The following is an 18,795-nucleotide window of genomic DNA, read 5'->3' as shown; positions in this document are numbered from 1 at the left end:
CCACACCCAGAAATGCACTGGCAACTAATGCAGCTGTTTTAAAACAGGTTATATATCAGTTCTAACTGGAACTCCAGACAGTAAACTGGTTGCTGTGGTTTGCACCAATTGAAGCTGGGAGTGCAGCCCTGTCCAGAACAGGTCATCTTCCCACCTCCTGGACCCGAGAAGGTGGAAGACATAACACCTCTGGCTTGTCAAGATTCAGTTTGCTGGCCCACATGCAGCCCATTACTGCCTCCAAGCACTGCTGTAGCACCTCAGCTGCCTCTTCTGAACGGAGATCAAGCAAGCGGTGGGCATTTTGCATATGTTATCTTGGTAAACCTTAACAGCTCTTGCAGACGAAGGGGTAAGGATGAATGATGGACCTAGTGAGTTAATGGAAGAAGAGATATTTGAACAAGAATGTCCTAGCTTTGTTGCTCGGTTTATCAGCAAGTAATCTCCTACCAGAGAATATAATATAGATGGCTTAGGATATTCCCAGATCCTCCCTTAAATAGGTTCTAATGTATTACTAATCTCATTTATGAATTTTTGAGAATGCTCCTCCCCGGAACTTCCTCAGTTCATTTCTAAAGTTTCTCTCTTTTCCTCCATCTCTGTAACTGCATATTGGGTGTGGAACATTTATTGTTTAGGTTCTACTTTTCCTCCAAACAAGGAAGTGTTCATTTTCAGCCCCAAACTGCCCTGGTGGTTGAGGTCTACAAATTTGGTCAGATGACTGCTAGCCATGATTGCTGAGTTCTACCTCCAGTATCAGAGGTGAAATCACAAGTGGAGAGAGTTCTGTTCTGCTTGTGTCCTGTTTATTTATTTAATAAATTTGCTAGTTGCTTTATTCACAAAAGTGAACCCAAAGCGACTTACAGTCAATCAAAATGTTAAAACCAATGTAAAAACTTAAAGCAAAGTTAGACACATAAATGTAACAGTGGTGGAAGAATCCACCTTCTAAAAGAGGCTACAACATTGAGAGCCCTCCAAAATTAGGAGCCAAATGCCTGGGAGAAGAGGATGTTTTTTCTTACTTATGAATTTCCCATACACATCTGGTTGACCACTGTGAGAACAGGATGCTGGACTCTCTGAGCTTTTGGTCTGATGCTACAGGGCTCTCCTTGGGTTCCTATGGTCTTTCCAAGGCCATCTAGTAAGCTTTATGGTTGATAGGCAATTTGAAGATGGCTTTCTTTCATGTCTCACTCTGCAATCAATATGCCACATTTGTTTGTCCCTCTCTTTTGGTGAAGAAGGGGAATCTAATGGGGAGCAGAAAATGCAATGATGGGTGGTAGTGGATTAAGATTTAAGATTAACATCGAGGCAAGAGCAGAATCATATATTAGACACCTGTTGAAAGAGTTGTATTGTCAGAGGGGTCTGATGGATCTTTGTTGGAAGGATGTTCCAGGACTGTGATTCTGCCATGGACAAGGCCCTGTCCCTGGTGCTCATTTCCTGAACACCTTGGGAGGACTCCAGCAGCAAAGCCTCAAAAGCTGGTTTCAAAGCCTGAATAGGCTTAGAGTGGAATAAGCAAGTCATTGGTTCCAGAACACTTATAGCTTTAAAGATGAATGTCCACACTTCGAATTGAACTCAGAAACTAGTTGCCTATAGGATGGCCATGTGCCCTATTTACAGAGGATAGTTCCCTATTAAAAGGGGTTTGATGATGAGAGAAGCCAAAGAAGGAAAATCTGAAAGGACATTTGAGGCTGCCCATCAGCAGTGAGCACCTAGACAGCAGGCTGAGCAAACACAGAGCTCACCTGGTCACATACTGCCCCATTAAAATGTATTTTTAATGTTTTTTATTTTTAATGCATGTTTAATGTTTTTAAAGATGTATTGCTTCATTGTTTAAAGCATTTTTATACTGCTCTTCAGCTGAAAAAGGCTTCCAGAGTGGCTTACAATCATCAGTAATAAGACAGTACCTTCTCCCAAGTTTACAGTTTAAAAGACATGGCACAAAAGGAAAAGGCATTGGGAGGGAGGAGGAAAACGTATTTGTTTTTCTGATGAGAGTGAAAAGGACCTGTGTCCCCTGGCCTCCAAGCTGCAGTCCAACTGACATGTCTACTCAGAAGTAAGCTCCATTGAGTTCAATGGGACTTACTTCCAGATAAGTGTATTGGACTGCACCCTTATTCATCTGTCTTTCGAAGCGCTGAGACGGCCTCTGCCCTGTCTTTACCAAAGCCCCATTGAGGTACGCTGCATTGAGAGTGAGTGGCATCGGGTGACCCACAAGGGACTTGAATTCAGGCCCAAGCAATTTTAATCTGATACTCTAATTCTAATCACTCCACTCCACTCTTCCCCTGCCTCCCCTTTGTCCTAGCCCTAAAACAGGGACCCGCAGACCTCCAGACATTGCTGGACTCCAATTCCCATCATCCTTGTGTATTGGCCATGCCGGCTGGAGCTGATGGGAGTTGGAGTCCAACAAACCACGAGGAACATCTTAGGGCCCATCCCCTCGCGGCCTATAGGCTGCTGGTTGCTCCGTTCCCATAGCAACAGGCGCTGGCAGCGGGGGCTCTTGTGACGCCACGCCTCCCGTCTCCTAGTGAAAGGGGGCGGGGCGATGAGGGAGAGCTAGAAGGGGCGGGCCACACGCGCGCGCGCCAAGGAGAGCGCTTGTGGCGGCCGGGCGATCCGGGAAGGTCACGAGGGCGGCGGGGGGTTTGAACCATCCAATGGGGGAGCGGCGTGCGGCGTGCAGGAGGCGGAGCCGGAAGTCGCTCTGCGCGTCTTGGAGCTGCAGCTGTTCGTCTGCCAGCCCGTGCCAGTGCGGTGGGAGCGTTTGGCCTCGGCCGCCGACACCCCGGCGTCAAGGTCTCCATGGCAGCGCCAGCAGCAGCCGCAGCCTGTGCAGCTACCGCGGCCTCATCCATAACTTCGAGGAGGTCCTGAGGCGGCGGCTCCGGGGCCGCTTGAGATCTCCATGGTGAGGAGGCTGAGAGGCTGCCGGGAGCCCCGCCGGTGGGGAGAGGCAAGGGAGGGGCGAGATGCTGGAAGCCTCAGGAGCAGGTCTTGCTCCGTTGCGTGCACGGAGCTGCGATAAGGCCTCTGCCGGGTCAGGCTCCAAAGTCCACAGATAGACTGCCCCTGTAGATGGAGGGTCTGTTTTAGGTATGTGTGTGTGAGTGGTTAGTAGCTGGAAAGCTCAGGGCCAAATTATGTCTCTTTATACCTGAGGCAATGTGAGAAGGCCTTTTGCTGGGTCAGGCCCAAAAGTCTACAGATGGACTGCCCCTGTAGATGGAGGTCTGTTCAGATGTGTGTGAGTGTGTGTGGCTAGCAGCTGGAAAGCTCAGGGACAAATTATGCCTCTCTGATCTTGTAGTGATGTGAGAAAGCCTATTGCTGGGTCAGCCCCAAAATTCTAGAGGTAGAGTGCCTCTGTGTGTGGAGGGTCTGTTTAGTTGAGGGTTGGTGGTGTTCAACAGCCAAATTTTATCCCCAACATCCGCTGTATATGGCATCTCTGCTATTTTGAGCTATAGTACCTCTGCACACAGAGGTTTTGTTGGCTTGCATGTCTTTTTAGACTATTCTTCTCCTAGAACTTAATTTTTGTTTTTCAATAATGTTGCAATTGCTATTTTTTTTAATAATGATATTTGTTATTTAATTTTTGTAAATTGTATTGCCTTCATTGATGTATTTTTATGCTTGTACCTATTTTTTTTGTAAGCTGCCTTGAGGGTCTTTTGCCAAAAGGTGGGGTAGAAATAAATGTAATAAAAATAATAATTAAAAGCAGGGGGGAGTTATCAAAGACAGTTATTGGTGCCAGCCTTTTGACAGTGAATTTTATTTCTTTTAGTATGCTTTATGTGAAAAAGTGTTGCTGTGTATGGTCTGGTTGGGATCTGGTTTAACTTGAATTTTCAGGGGCATTATCTTTCTCAAGTTCTCTGGGGAAGTAATAAATCTCAGGGTGAGGGACCAGGCTACTTTCTGAATGGCTTGACAGCTGTTGCCCTACTCTCATCATCATCCAGCTCCACCCATAAGTCCTCAGATGTAACTGGACTCTACACCCTGACCGGTGACAGCAGGGCTCCCCTAATCTCAGACTGAGGGTGCAAAGGGGGACTGGTTACTTTCTCCTCGCCTTTTGCTATTACCTCAGCTACCTTATTCTATCAAGCTCCTCCCCTGAGCTGGCAGATAAGGCGCCTGGGGTGGGGTATATCAATTAATTGGTTTACGGGGGAGTTGTGCCATAACTTAGCCAATGTCCTACGTCAGGTGTGGAGAACCTGATGGTTCTCCAGAGGCTGCTGAACTACAACTCCCATCATCCCTGGCCATTGGCCAGTCTTACGAGCCAAAGGCTCCCCACACCTGTCCTACATCTTGAGGAGTTGTGTGTTACATTCTCTCCTGCCTTTCAGCAGTTTATTTATTTATTTATTTATTTTATTTATTATTTGATTTATATCCCGCCCTTCCAGCAGGAGCCCAGGGCGGTTAAGAAAAAGCAACAAGAAAAGCACAAAACTTTGATGAAAGCAAAAGGAGCATCACTAAAAAATAATAACATGGTTAAATGAGTATAAAACTTGGGTGCAACATCAGGCACTAGAATCGCATAGTTCAGATTTGGAAGAATGAAAGCATTTTGAGCCAGCTCCTAAAAGCTAGGACAGCCTTTGCCAATCTGGTGTTCTCCAGATGTTTTGAACTACAACTGCCATCATCCCCCAAGCAGCATGGCCAATCATCGGGGAAGATGGGTGCTGTAGTCCAAAATACCTGGAGAGTGTGGGGTTGGGAAGGTTCCCCTAGGGAGAATGTTCTCCAGCTGGGGCACCACCACAGAGAAGACTGTATCTCTGGTTGCTGCCTACCTCGACTCCAAAGGTGGGGATACTCTGAGAAGGGCCTCCAGCAAAGAACTTACAAAATGAGCGGGTTGCTATAGGAGCAGGTGGCCGTTCAAAATACCCTGGTCCTGCTCCCTGATTACAGCATGACTTTGGCCATGCATGGTGTCTAGTAGATGTGGACATTGTAGGGCATAGAGAAGTGAGGGAAGCAGGTGGGATGCATTTTGTGTGAAATGAACTTGAGGCTTGGTGGGGTTTGGAATTGCACCAGCTAGCCCTGGGTGGCGGTTCTTTAAGTAGAGGGTAAGTACAGGGAAAAGTTATTGATGGTGATGATCCCGCAATGTAAGATGAGAAGCTTGCAGTGCAAGTGTACTGAATGCAATGACTAGGGGAGTGTAGGAATATCAGTAGAGGCATTGGTGTGTGCCTGCTTTCGCTGACCTGATGGCCTCCAGGTGTTTTGGACCACAACTCCCATTAGTGCTGGTCAGCATGGCCAGTGGTTAGTGACAATGGGAGCTGTAGTCAAATACATCTGGAGGCCAGCAGGTCGGCAAAGACTGACACATAAGTTGGTTACCTAGGGATGGGGAACTTCTGGCCCTCCAGATGTTGGACCCCCAACACTTTAGCCCCGGGTTAGTGAAAATGGGAGTTGTAGTCCAACAGCATCTGGAGAGCCTCTGCGGATAAGCCTAGGGTAGTCCTCAGTACCCAAAGCAGACTTGGCTACTAGCCAAAGATAACTCTTTGGGCTGGAAGCTCCTACCTAGCTGGCTAGCTTGCAAGAAGCATGGTTTTGTGCAGATAATGGTATGAATGTTGAGTCCCTGCTATGGCTGTCTATTGGAAGCAAGAATCCTTGTTATATTTTTTAATTGATGACTTCCTTCACACTCTTCTAGGTTTTCCCCGTCTTTCAGGAGTGGAGTAATTGTCACAACTCAAAAAAGCGCATTACCAGGATCTGAGACGCTCCTTCTATCTGTATGTAATTGTACCACTTAGCATAAGCCTCTTTCCTCGTGCACTAGTTATATTTCTGCCTTCTAAAAGGGTGTTGTCGCCATGTCATGGGGGCAGGAGGGAGAGCAGGTATCCTGGGCTATATGTGTTCATAGATGGTCACTGCAGATGTTACCAGAACAAATGGAAACCGGGAGAAGCATTTACATTTCTTGAACTTGAGCAAAATGGCAGCTATGTCAGGATGCAAAAAGGATTTCAGACGTGAAAAATGTTCCTGTGTGGGAAGGTTTATTGCATGAGTTCTCTGTACTGAGTATGTAGTCAAAGTAGAAATAAAATGTTTTAGGTTAACCTAGCAAAATAAGGGTTTCTAGAGCAATATCTGTATTCCAGAGTGTTTTAAAATGGGGGTGTGCTGGAGTATGTACCGTGGCTTGGTTAGTGTATTCTCAAAATCTTGTGAAAGTACTTTGCCCATAATCATGGTATGCCTTTTAGAGACAATGATCTGGTTTGGATGCGATGCTAAGCCATAACTTTAGCATGAATGAGTCACAGTAAGCCTCAGACTTGCATGCTCCATCGCCTTCCTCTAGTGAGTATGAGTTTGGAAGCTTTCAGTTCCATATTTGCTTCATCACAGCTTGTCATGTTGTCCAAATAGTGGCTAATGTTAACTATGGCTTGTTTAAAATAAGCCAATTCCAAACCATGGGCTTGGCTTGTTTAAGCAAACAATAGGTAAACATTAACCACAGTGTAGATGACCTGCTAAACCAGCCTTTCCCAATTAGTGGGCCACCAGATGTTGTTGGACCACAACTCCCATCAGCCTCAGCCAGCATTGCCAATGGTCAGAAAAGATGGGAATTGTGGTCCAACAACATCTGGTGGCTCACTAGTTGGGAAACGCTGTGCTAAACTGTGGACAGCATAAAAAAAGTCAAAGCTTCCATACTCCTCCTTGCTTTTGCACATAAGGAGAAGAGGGCAGGGAGGAGTGTGCAAGCCTGAGACTTACTGCAGCTTGTTCTTACCATGCTAAAACTGTAGTTTGGTGTGGCATCCAAATGCAGTCTCTGTCTGCAAGAGCCCCTAATTTACTTACACTGTCATTGACTGAACAAAGAAACAATGTCAGAAATTAAAGCTACCTTACAGCTGGAAATTATTTCAGGTGGTGCTGCTGTTGAAAGGAAACCTGAATGGTGATCTACATTAGAGTTGGTTAAAATGTGCACAGCTAGCATGTGGTATAGTCCGGTGTTCTTCAACCTTGGGTCCCTAGATGTTGTTGGACTACAACTCCCATCACCCCTAACCATTGGCTAAGCTGAGTGGGGATGATGGGAGTTGTAGTCCAGCAACATCTGGGAGCCCAAGATTGAAGAACACTGGATAGTCTTTCATGGCTTATTAGCTCTCCTGACGGAGGAATCATATTTGAATGCTTCCTTATATATTAATAACAAAAGGCCAGTACATGGGAAGCTAGTGTGTTGCAAAAAGTTCAGTGCACACGTACCCTGGAGTAAGCCCCCCTTGAACACACTGGGGCTCTCTTTTGAGTAAACGTGCATTGGATTGCACTGCAAGCCTGTCTTCCTGATGTGCTAATTTTCAACAGCTCACTAACTTTTCTGGAGCGTTAAACAATATTTCAAATACAGTATGTATATTTCAAATATGTGTGTGTTTTGTCTTTTCAAACTTGTTTTAAATTCCTTTGGCAATTGCCCAGTGATCTACATGATTGGGTGATTTTAATAAATATGACAAGTAAAGAAAACCCCTTTGTTTGGAGAAGTGGCCCTTGATTGGGGTTTGAAGCAGTTGCATGCCCCCCCCCCAAGATTGCTACAGGTCCTTTTTTGACTTGGGCACGAGGAACGGTTGTTATTTTCAGTTTACTTATTCACAGGTCCTTTTCCCATTCTATTGAATGCCCTTTCCCGCTTGTCGGAGAAGAAGTATGAAGAGCCGCTCCACAACTCCCCCTTTGCATGTCCATGTGGATGAAAATACCCCTGTCCATGTCCATATTAAAAAGGGTCAGAAAACGCCACCACCTGCAAAATCCCAGGTATGAGTGTGCAGCTGGGCGTTTGTAGGGGCACTGCCATGAAAACACAAGCCCCCAGAAGCACCAGTGGAAACTCCAGCTCGCCTCCTGCCACGTGAGGTGTTGATAAAAGAGTCGCAGGTTAAAACAGTTTGCTCTTCGTTGCAGATCTTGCCGTTATGCCTTGATATAGACGACGCACATTTTTTTACTAACCTGGCTTGTGTTCATGGGTGCCTTGTCTTCTTGATAACACACTCATTTCATTTAGTGCTTCCTTCCATAAATGCAGGTTTTTATTTTCAGTTTTATACATTAAGGAAAAAATTGGAGGAGACAGCAAAATGTCATTGTGGTGTGTTTGTGGATTTCTCAACCCATGTTGAAATTAACGTAGTGGGCCAGTTCGCATGTCATGGGAAACCAAAGTGGTGTTCATTTTTTATTTATAAAAGTTTTTATATTGTACCCTCTCGCAAAACTTCAGGGTGGTGACGGTTTACTGTGAACTCGCCAATTTGGCCTGTTTTGCTCCTGACCCTGCTGGTGCCTGAAAGAAGCAAACAGTGTTCCCTGGTTGAGCATTATATCCAAGCCAGGGATTGTGGTTGGTTTTGCTGTTGATTGGTAAGCTAAGAACAAACCTTGGCTTATCGAGGTTTACTGAGAGCAAAACAAATGGTTCAGCTAATACTGAGCTATTGGTTTGCTCCTCCCCAGTGCTGGCTGGGAGGAGTGCAGTGGGTGCATGTTTGGTAAACCACGGCTTACGGTTTACCATGATGTACAAATGCACCCAATGTCTTCGTTATGCCGAATCAGCAGTAATTGTGGGACCTACAAATTTTCCTGCGGAGAGTGAAAATTGTATGTCTTAAAACTGTTACAGACTAGAGTTTAAGAGGCAACTACCAACCAGTCAATCAAATAATTAACACAGCTGACAAAATGACTTAGAGTTGCTTCTAATGCTCCTTTCATTCTTGGCATATTCCAAGAGCATGTTTTTATTTATTTATTTATTTGTTTGTTTCATTTTTAGACCGCCCATAGCTAGTAGCTCTCTGGGCGGTGTACAAAACAGATTAAAAATACAATATTATAATAAAATCAATCACATATATCAACAACAATATTAAAATAAAGCGTAGACATAAACATTAACATTAAAAACATTAAAAAGCCTGGGAGTACAGCCAGGTCTTAACCTGGCGCCTAAAAGAAAGCACCGTAGGCGCCAGGCGTATCTCCTCCGGTAGGCTGTTCCACAGTTCGGGGGCCACCACAGAAAAGGCCCTAGATCTGGTAACAATCCTCCGGGCATCCTGGTGAGATGGTACCCGGAGGAGGGCCTTAGATACTGAACGAAGTGAACAGGTAGGTTCATAGCGGGAGAGGCGTTCCACAAGGTACTGTGGTCCCACACCGTGTAAGGCTTTATAGGTCAAAACCAGCACCTTGAATCTGGCTCGGAAACCAATAGGTAGCCAGTGCAAACGGGCCAGGACAGGTGTTATATGCGCAGACCGATTGGTCCTCGTCAATAGCCTGGCTGCCGTGTTTTGCACCAGCTGAAGTTTCCGAACTGTCTTCAAGGGCAGCCCTACGTAGAGTGCATTACAGTAATCCAATCTAGAAGTTACCAGGGCGTGAACAACTGAATGTTGCTGAGTCTTTTGTTTTTACTGCAAAAGCTAGCATTTTGCTACACATGCAACTGTGGCAGGCCCCAGCAGGATTGTGTCTAATCATATGGAACACCTTTACAACTTAACATCTTTCTGTTAGAATATTAAGAAAAGGAGTGTGGTGTGTCTCATCTTCTGTTCAACTGTCTGCCCATGTGGGTTTTGGCCTGAGGCTTCTAAGTATTAAAGCTCACAATAGTCTCAAAGATGTATGGCAGCCTACCCAATTCGCAGCTTCAGGCCCCTGGTAAGTCCTCTAGTAGGTGGTCTTGAGATTGGCCACATGTTGCCGGTTTGCAGTCGATTCTCTGCTGCAGCTGTGGCCTAAATCTTTCTTCCCACCTACTAGATCTAATCTTCACAGGGTAACTAAGGCCTGCCTTGCATCATAAGAGACCAAGAGGTATAGGTGATGTCATAATGATCCTGACTGACACAGAATAAAGCTGCTTTCAGGGGCTCCCATACTCTCCTAGCTATGCGGTACCTATATTTCTTTTTCCTGAGCGAGGTTGCTGAGACTGCACTGTGATGTAGAATGTGAAGCCTTTTCCGTGGTACTGTTTGTTGACATGATTTTGTGGGGCATTGTATTTGAGGTGGAAGTAATCTTGGCAAGTGTTTTGGGTAGCTAAAGCAGTATGTTCTTTTTCTCTCTCTCTGCCTGCTCCCCACCACCCACCAGCAAAAGCACAAGCAGAAAATGAAAGGGGATACCGTGAATGTGCGCCGCAGTGTCCGAGTAAAAACCAAAGTCCCCTGGATGCCCCCGGGAAAAACATCTTGCAGAGAGTCATCATACAAGTGGGAGGTAGGCCAGCTATTGTTTCCTTTGCAGCTGGATAAATGGGCCTTTTCAGAAGCTAAAGCTCAATGTGAGAAAGCACACCATGTGTGCAGAAGGTCCCAGGTTCATTCTCCAGGGAAGACTGGGAAGTCTTCCTGGCTGAAATCTTAGAGAGCTTGTTAGACAATACTGTGTCTCTATATAAGACAGCTTCTTATGTGCGTGGGTAAATCTGTCTTCCTATGTTCATAAGCTGCTTGTGTCCACCCTCAGGATTGCACCCAGGAAGAGCTTGGGAGTTGACTGTGGCTTTTTAAAAAACACTTGTTTTTTTTTTGAAGTGTTACTTTTTTGTTTTGCATATTAACAAGTAAAATAAATAAATGGGGAGTAACTTCCCCTGTGTATTGGTACAAGCACAAGGTGTGTTATTGGCTGAATAGAACATTTGAACTAAACCAGTTGGTCCACTTCTTTTGGTTGAAAGTTTGGATTTAAAGGTGGTTCCATTGTCTTTTTACTGTGTGACAATTTAGGGGTTTAGGTCTGTAGTTCAGGACAAAGCAAGGAGCATCTGAAATGCAAGAAGCGGTGACTGGTGACCACTGGGCCTGGTGGTCACAGAAGTGTGACTAATGAGGTCATGGAGGCATGGCCAAGTTGTTGAGGTTTTCTCTACATTGTCTCCCCTTGCAAAAGTTAAGCATTGCAGTTATACAAATACTTAGCCCCAATCTAAACTGAAACCTGTCTGACTTTGATTTAAAAGGACTGCTTGCTGTCAGTTTCTAGTGTGGGTTCATGCCACAACTGCTGGACATAACTCAAAAAGAAGCTCCACTCAATTTTATGGGAATTGCCCCCTGATAAGTATGTACAGGATTGCAGCCTGAATTGGTTAGTCTTGCTCCCAGGCTCTGCTCTGAAGGCACATGAGGTCTTGCTTGAAGCTAAGCGGATCTGGGTCTGGTCACTGCCTGGATGAAAGACCTCCTGGAAACCACATGCATGCCACTTCGGGTTCTATGGTGAAAGAAAGGTGGGGTGTAAATGTAATAAACAAGATAAAGGTGCCACACACAGGATTGTAAGAAAGATCCCCCATAAACTCCCAGACCTGTGAGGAAAAGATCATTCCCTGCCCCCAGCTTATTCACTTCTACATATTCTTTCCAAAACGTGGAACAAGGTTGAGGGATATTGTGGACCCCGGGACCTGGGAGACCAGGGTCAAAATAGCTGCTTAGCCAAGAAACGTGCTGTGTGACCTTGGGCCGATTACTGTGTCTCAGCCTAAGCTACCTCGCAGGGTTATTGTGAGGATGACATAGGGGAAATGAATGCCACCTTTTGCTCCTTGGAGGAAAGGTGGAATGGATAAAAATGTAATACTGATATAATAATAATAATAATAATAATAATAAAATAAAAACTTTCTCTCCCGCCTGCCTGTCCCTGGTTTTGAAGGGTGTGTGTCCATGTCCAGGTTTGGAATTATGAAAATACACCAACCTTAAAAAAAAAACCCAGAAAAATCTGGGCACAACCAAGATATTCAGGCCTATAAATATTGGACTTGATATGTGTGGCTGTCAGCTGGGATAGGCTTATCTGGGTGGGGTGTGCAGGCAGGGTGCAATCCATGCTCCCATACTAAATATAGGCTCTGCACACTGAGTTTTCATCTAAGCCATCCCCTGCACCTTCCTACTTTTTGTAACAGCATTTTAAGTTTGGCAAGGTGTTTTATAGTCTTTTTATCTTCACAGCAGTCCTGTAAAACGTAGATCATTGTGTAATTTTGGCAAAACAACAACGAACAGTGCTGGCACTGTAAGTGCAAATTTATTATGGTGTAAGCTTTCTTGGACTAGAGTCCACTTCATCAGGTGCATCATTCTTGGTAATCCATAAAAGCCTGTGCAATAATACATTGTGCTAGCCTTTAAAGTGCAACTGAAGTACTGTTTTTTCTGCTGTAAATCATGGCTAGTTCTCTGTCCCTTTGACTGAAAGTATACCAGAGCAATGTACCCAATACCATACACAATGAGCCTGTAGCAGAAAGGAGGAATCTTCTCCAGATTGTTCTAGTGGCCTTTTTTGTTTTAAGATGAAAAAGATGAAGCTCTTGCCAATTGGCTTAGTTAGAAGGAAAATATGCAGGCAATATTTTACCCAGGTAAAGCATGATGCAGCCTAAGAGGTTTAACTCGAGCAGGGAGTCATGATTTAAAAGCTGTGAACCTTGGAAATAAGTGGCATGAGCATCCACAGAGTTCACCTGCCTCACCAGTGAGGATATTGTATTTAATAAGAGGATTCTACAACAGCCTGAAATATAAACCCTTAATTGTCAGCCACATGATGCATGGAATCACCGCTATTCTTTTACCAGGGTAGGGAAAAAACCAAGCCAGAAGGAAGTGGATTTAGCAGCAACAAATGGTAATCACTGTGACGTGAAGGGATTCCAGTTCATGTCTTATGTGTTTCAGTTCACCAGAGCGTAGAGCAATTCCAGTCCACATTTTACAAAAAGGTCAGAGAGGTTAGGTCCTCAGGCAGTTTAAAAGAGAGATTTCTGGAGGGCTTTTCCCATGCATAATGCAACTTCTAGTTAGTTCTAAATGAAGTGGTTTGGCCACACCCTCCTTTGTATAACGAATCCATCTTACAGTCACCACAATATTGGCAGCAATCCAGTTCTGCACTCAGTCTGCAATCTGTACACTTGCACAATATTTGAGTGCAGCAACCTCCCAGTTCAGCCTTTCCCTTTTGACTTTGGAAATGGGAGTCTGACTTGTGAGTCTGAAACCTGCTTCTGATCTCTTCTTGGATACCGCCCTGAGGGAATGGATGACATGACACTTTTGTTGTTGTTATTAAATTGTCACTTGCTACAAAAAAATCTCAAAGCACAATTGTTAAAAAGAATAGAATATCAAATTCAAAATACATTAGAAGACGAAAGAACATAAAAACTAAAGTTGCTCATCCTGCAATAACATAAAAGGACACAACATATCCATCCAAGCAGAAGATGAACAATTGAGAGCAAACAGAAACAACTTCACCTGGTGTCTAAAGGTTAGTAGCAATGGGGCTAGGCACATCTCTGAGAGGAGAGCATTCCACAGTCTGGGAGCAACCAGTGTCCTTGCTAAAAAAGCAGTAGACAAATTCACTGAGGATCTGTCTGTCAGCGGCTATTAGACACAATAGCTAATATCCCTGTTCACAGTCGGCAGATCTCTGAACATGACTTGCTGTGGAGCAGCAGGAGAAGAGAGTCATTCTCTTCCTGCCCTGCTTTTGTGGACTTTCTTCCCACTGGCATCAGGTTGGCTGCTGCGTGAACCTGGGCTAGATGAACCCTTGGCCTGACCCAGCAGAGTTCTTACATTTTATAAGGCCCAGTGAGTTGTATCCAACTAAGTTTTATTCAGAGTAGCCCCACTGAAATGAATTGGGCCTAAGTTAGTCATGTTCATTAGTTTCACTGGGCATACTCTGAGCAGGACTAGCATTGAATACAGCCCATCGTGCTAATAAATTATGGTCTTGTGGCAGGTGGGGAGGAGAGTGCTGTCCATTTTAAGCTGGGTGTAGTAATCACAGCAATTAAAATGAATTCTGCTACTCTGATTTGTAGCAGCTGCCATGGTGCGTTGCTGGAACTATCAGTTCATTTTAGCGGTTGCCTTGTGTACAGCTTCGCTGTAACAAATGCCTGTTGCCCTTCTGCCTCTCGGGAGCTGCCACCCCCACTAACACCACCACCTCTTTCTTGGCGGTACCGATAATGACAATGTTATTTGTTATTTATTTAATTTTATTTGTTATTATAATATTTGATATTTAATTTAATCTTCGTAAATTGTATTGCTTTTATTGTATTTTTATTCCTGTGTTTATTTTTCTTTGTAAGCCGCCCTGAGGGCCTTTGGCCGAAAGGCGGAGTATAAATAAAATTTAATAATAATAATAATAAATAATAATCTTCAAGAGGTGTGGGGTTCAGCAACATCTGGAGGGCCAAAGGTTCCCTGCTCCTGAACTTCAGTGTTATCCTCCTTTGATAGATTATAAATGGTTGAAATTCCCCTGTCACTGGGAACTTGCTGGATAGCCTTATCTTGTGTCAGAGGCTCAGTGCGTGCAGTTTATAATACTGACCTTGCTCACAGAACTATTGTGTGGATTATTGGCATAATATATGTGAAACTTGTAATCGTGCTCAGAGTAGACTCACGGAAATTAACGTACATGACTAACTTGGGCCCATTAATTTCAATGTGTCTGTTCTGAGAAGGGCTAATGTTGGGTACAACCCTAAGAACATCAGAAGAGCCTGCTGGTTCAGGCCAGTGGACCATCTAGTCCAGCATCTTGTTCGCACAGTGGCCAACCAGATGCTTCTGGGAAGCCCACAAGCAGGACCTGCGTGTAAGAGCAACTCTCCCCTCCTGTCGTTCCCAGCAACTAGTATTGGAAGCATATTGCCTCCTACTCTGGAGACACAGCATAGCCATTGATAACCTTCTCCATTAATTTGTCTAATCCTCTTTTAGAGCCATCCAAGTTGGTGGCCATCACTACCTCTTGTGGGAGCGAATTCCATGGTTTAACTGCGCCACGTGAAGGTGTACTTTCTTTTGTCTGTCCTGAATCTTCGAACATTAAGCATCATTGGATGTCCATGAGTTCTAGCGTGATGAGAGAAGGAGAACAAAGTTTCTCTATCCACTTTCTCCCTGCTATGCATAATTTTATACACTGCTGTCACGTTGCCTCTTACTTGCCTTTTCTCTAAACTAAAAAGCCTCAAATGCTGCAACTTTTCCTCATACTGGAGTTGCTCCACCCCTTTGATCATTCTGGTTGCCCTTTTCTGAACCTTTTCCAGCTCTACAATATCCTTTTTGAGGTGAGGCGACCAGAACTGTACACAGTATTCCAAATGTGGCCGCGCCACAGATTTGTATCACAGCATTGTGATACCTGCAGTTTTATTTTCAGTCCCTTTCCTACAGGGCTGTGGAGTTGGTACGCCAAACCTTCGACTCCGACTCCTCTATTTTTCTACTGTCCGACTCCAACTCCGACTCTACCCAAAATTGCTTCCGACTCCACAGCCCTGGAAAGCACTGTAAATGTCTTTTTAAATTGGAAGCTCTCGTAGGAGCATTTTTATCGCTGCCTGAATATGCGCTGATCTTGGAATCACAGTGTTTGTCTTCATCTGGGTCTTGTGTCATACACTGTCACACAAAATGTTTTCCATCTTGAGTTATGGTGAAATGCTCAAATACAGCTGACTTCATGGGAAGCTTCTTTGACATTTTGAATTTATATTTTTAAAAAATTGTCAATCAAAATTTATTTTGAAGTCGGAGTTGGTACATTTCTACTGACTCCGGCTACACCCAAAATTGCTTCCGACTCCACAACTCTGATTCCACAGCCCTGCTTTCCTAATGCTCCCTAGCATGGAATTTGCCTGTTTCACAGCTGCCGCACACTGGGCCGGCATCTTCATTGAACTGTCCACTATGACCCCAAGGTCCCTTCCTATTCAGTCACTGCTAGTTTAACCCTGCAGATACACTACTTACAGATGCAAAATATTTTCTTATGGATCCATTTTCTAGACATGGAAGGGTCTTCCCCTGTCTGCCCTTCACTTCCTTCTGCAAGATTTGCACCTGGGATATTTTTCACCTGTGCATCACAGTTCATGGGTTTTTGTTGTTTCTTCCATTGGACTTGCTGTCTAGGGTAGCCTTCTTCAACTTGGAAACACAGGAAGCTACCTTATGCCAAGCTGGACCATTGGTCCACCTAACTCAGTATTGTCTGACTTCAAGGTTTCAGATAGGAGAACATTCCCAGCCCTACTTGGAGACGCCGGGATTGAATGTGGGGCCTCCTGCATGTAAGGCAGATGCTCTGCCACTAAGCTACGGCCCTTCCCCAACATAGTGCCCTCCAGATGTTGTTGGACTCCAACTCCCATTGATCCCATTTGCCAACATGGCCAATGGTCAAGTATGATGGAGAGCAGCAGGTTTGGGACATTTAGAGGGTTCTAACTGTTCTTTGATTGCCATCCCTGAACAACTGAGCTCCCAGGTATTTGAAGGGATGCCTTCTCCAGTACCAGCTAACCTGGATTTTGAGATGTGCTGGGGAGGCCTTGTTAGTGGTGGCTCTGGGGGTGGGACTATGCAAAATGGGGAGGTTCTCATTGGCAGCACCCTGGCTATGGAATTCTGTCCCTGTTACGATCAGGTTTTCCCCTACGTTACTCTTGTTCAGGTGACAGCATAATACCTTTTATGTCCCAAAGGCATTTGGGTCATAATGGAAGTGGTATCATTTGTACGATCTAATGCTGATTGTAATATATCTTACATAGTACTTCATTTTATTTTTGTATCTTGGTTTTTATGCTGTATTTTTTAAAAAGATTGATAGCAATAACGACTCTTGTCCTGTCCTCCTGCAATCAGGGACCAACCCATCGCCTGGAAATAACTCCTCCCGATTCAGAAAAGCTACTGTCAGTGCTCCGTTTGAGTGACCTTTCAACAGACGAGGAGGACGCCATTCACTGCAAGATGAACAAGTACGAGAAGAAGATTGACAGCTTGCTGAATGTGGTGGGCACCTTGAAAAATGAGGTAAGGCAGTCAGAGTTCATTTGATATTTGTTCTCCTGCCAACACATCTGGGAGCCACAATAAAATTCTTTTTGTTTTTTTAAAAAACGATGTGGTGCAACATCTTGTGGCTCTCTTCACAAGAGGCGTGTAACTGTGCTCCTGTTCATAATGGCTACCTTGTAAATTGGAATAAAATGTGTTGCCCTGTGCAAGTTGTCATCCACTCTGTTGTACCACTGGAAGAATAATTCTTGGGAGCATTTATTCTAGACAATATGGCCCAGCTCCAAGCACAGAAGTTCCATTCAGACAACCTGTATTCATTTTCTGCATTGGCAGAGCTCACCTTCTCATTGGGCAAAGCTTTCTGCTTTGTTCCACTTTGATGAATAGGCATCTTGGTTACATTTTCACTCATGGCTTCTCTTCTTTTCATATGAATTGTGCTCAACTGGCTGGCCCCAGTATATTTTATTTGCTGTTTTGTGTCTGTGTGTAACAATTTCAGAAACAGTCAAAAGAGGTGACGGGGGCCCACTGGTGTGCCACCTGGCACTCCCTCTACTCTCCACCTCCAAATCCTCTCAGCCCCATAACTGCCCACTGTTGAAAAGAAAGGAAAGGATGAAGCTGGGGCGTCATGAAGGTGGTGGGGGGTGGTTCGGCCTCTCCTTGGAGTACAGCGTGCACACACTCATTGCTGGGAAAGGCCATGGCTCTGGACTGAGTATTCCTGAAGCCATCTTGGTTTCATTTGCGTGGCCGTGCCCTCGGGTGGTGTCGCCAGTTTCTGATGCGTTGTGGGAGGAAACGCTTGTTTTGCTGAACTCGCTAACTGTGTCCTCAGGTCAAAATGCCAAAGCGGGATGACACGCGGTGTGTGGCCAAGCGTTTCATGGAAGAGCAGAAGGAAGAGCTGGATGAGGTCACTCAGGAACTGGTGGAGACGGAACATGAGAACACTGTTCTCCGGCGCAATATTGAACGTATGAAGGAGGAGAAAGATCTTAGCATGTAATTAAGCTTTCGACCCTTCCTCTCTCTCTCTCTCTGTCTCCCTCTCTCTTTCTGGATGGCTGGCTTTGGTGGAACCTCATCTTGAAAACCCTAAAGCAGGAATGGGGGACCTTTAGGGACCAGTGCCTCTCCCCACGCCCACAGCTGTTGTTCAGCTGCAGCTTCCATCACCCTGAGCATTGGCCACACTGGTGAAAATTAGAAGCCATAGCATCTGGAGGGCACTAGGTTGTCCATGCCCTAAACTGTGATTAAAGGGAGAGTGAGACAATTGTTTGTCCAGAGCTGGGAATTGCCTTTTTTTCTTGTTTGCTGGTTGAGTGTGGAGGGAGGAGGGAAATTGCCTTCTCGTAGTGGCAATGATTAAGATTAGAACTTAGTGCCACCTTAAACCATTGGGGGTGGGGGAACACTTGTATGTGTTGTACAAAGGTAGTAGTGCTCCATACTTAAATCACACAGGATGCCGTCATGGGACAGACCTCATATATGCGCTCCAAATCCTGCAGTAGCCAGGGGAGAGTAAGCAAAGGACACGGAGCGTCACAGGTGGTGGTGCGAGGGTGCATTCTCAGCACTCGCTTTGGAGGCAGGATTGTGCAAATGATGTTACCTCTGCTCCTTCTCAGCAAGGGAGGCACCTCCCGTTCTAACCCTGCCTGCTTCAGAGCGACGGGGCTTTCATAGAATGACTAATTGAAAAGTAACGGATTTGTTTTTATATTGGTGAGGCGTCCACGTG

At 45.0% G+C, this 18,795-nt stretch overlaps 1 protein-coding gene across 2 annotated transcripts in view; it reads left to right on the top strand.

The window, feature by feature from the left end:
* The first annotated feature begins 2,693 nt into the window (after positions 1-2,693).
* The window catches only part of ODF2 (outer dense fiber of sperm tails 2), a 61,198-nt gene continuing 45,096 nt past the window's right edge, over positions 2,694-18,795 (top strand). The window contains exons 1-5 of one of the 2 annotated variants that reach the window (XM_061604020.1): positions 2,694-2,965; positions 5,765-5,846; positions 10,264-10,389; positions 16,884-17,054; positions 17,884-18,050. In XM_061604020.1, the coding sequence (XP_061460004.1) occupies positions 2,715-2,965; positions 5,765-5,846; positions 10,264-10,389; positions 16,884-17,054; positions 17,884-18,050 (797 nt within the window). In that variant the 5' untranslated portion in view covers positions 2,694-2,714. Of the gene's footprint in view, positions 2,966-5,763; positions 5,847-7,749; positions 7,912-10,263; positions 10,390-16,883; positions 17,055-17,883; positions 18,051-18,795 lie in introns of those variants that run through there. The other variant, XM_061604021.1, reaches the window with a different exon arrangement.

Source organism: Rhineura floridana, chromosome 20, assembly GCF_030035675.1.
Source record: "Rhineura floridana isolate rRhiFlo1 chromosome 20, rRhiFlo1.hap2, whole genome shotgun sequence".
Taxonomy (NCBI): Eukaryota; Metazoa; Chordata; class Lepidosauria; order Squamata; family Rhineuridae; genus Rhineura; species Rhineura floridana.
The sequence above is the reverse complement of the archived record's forward strand: the minus strand, read 5'-3'. Positions and strand labels throughout refer to the sequence as shown.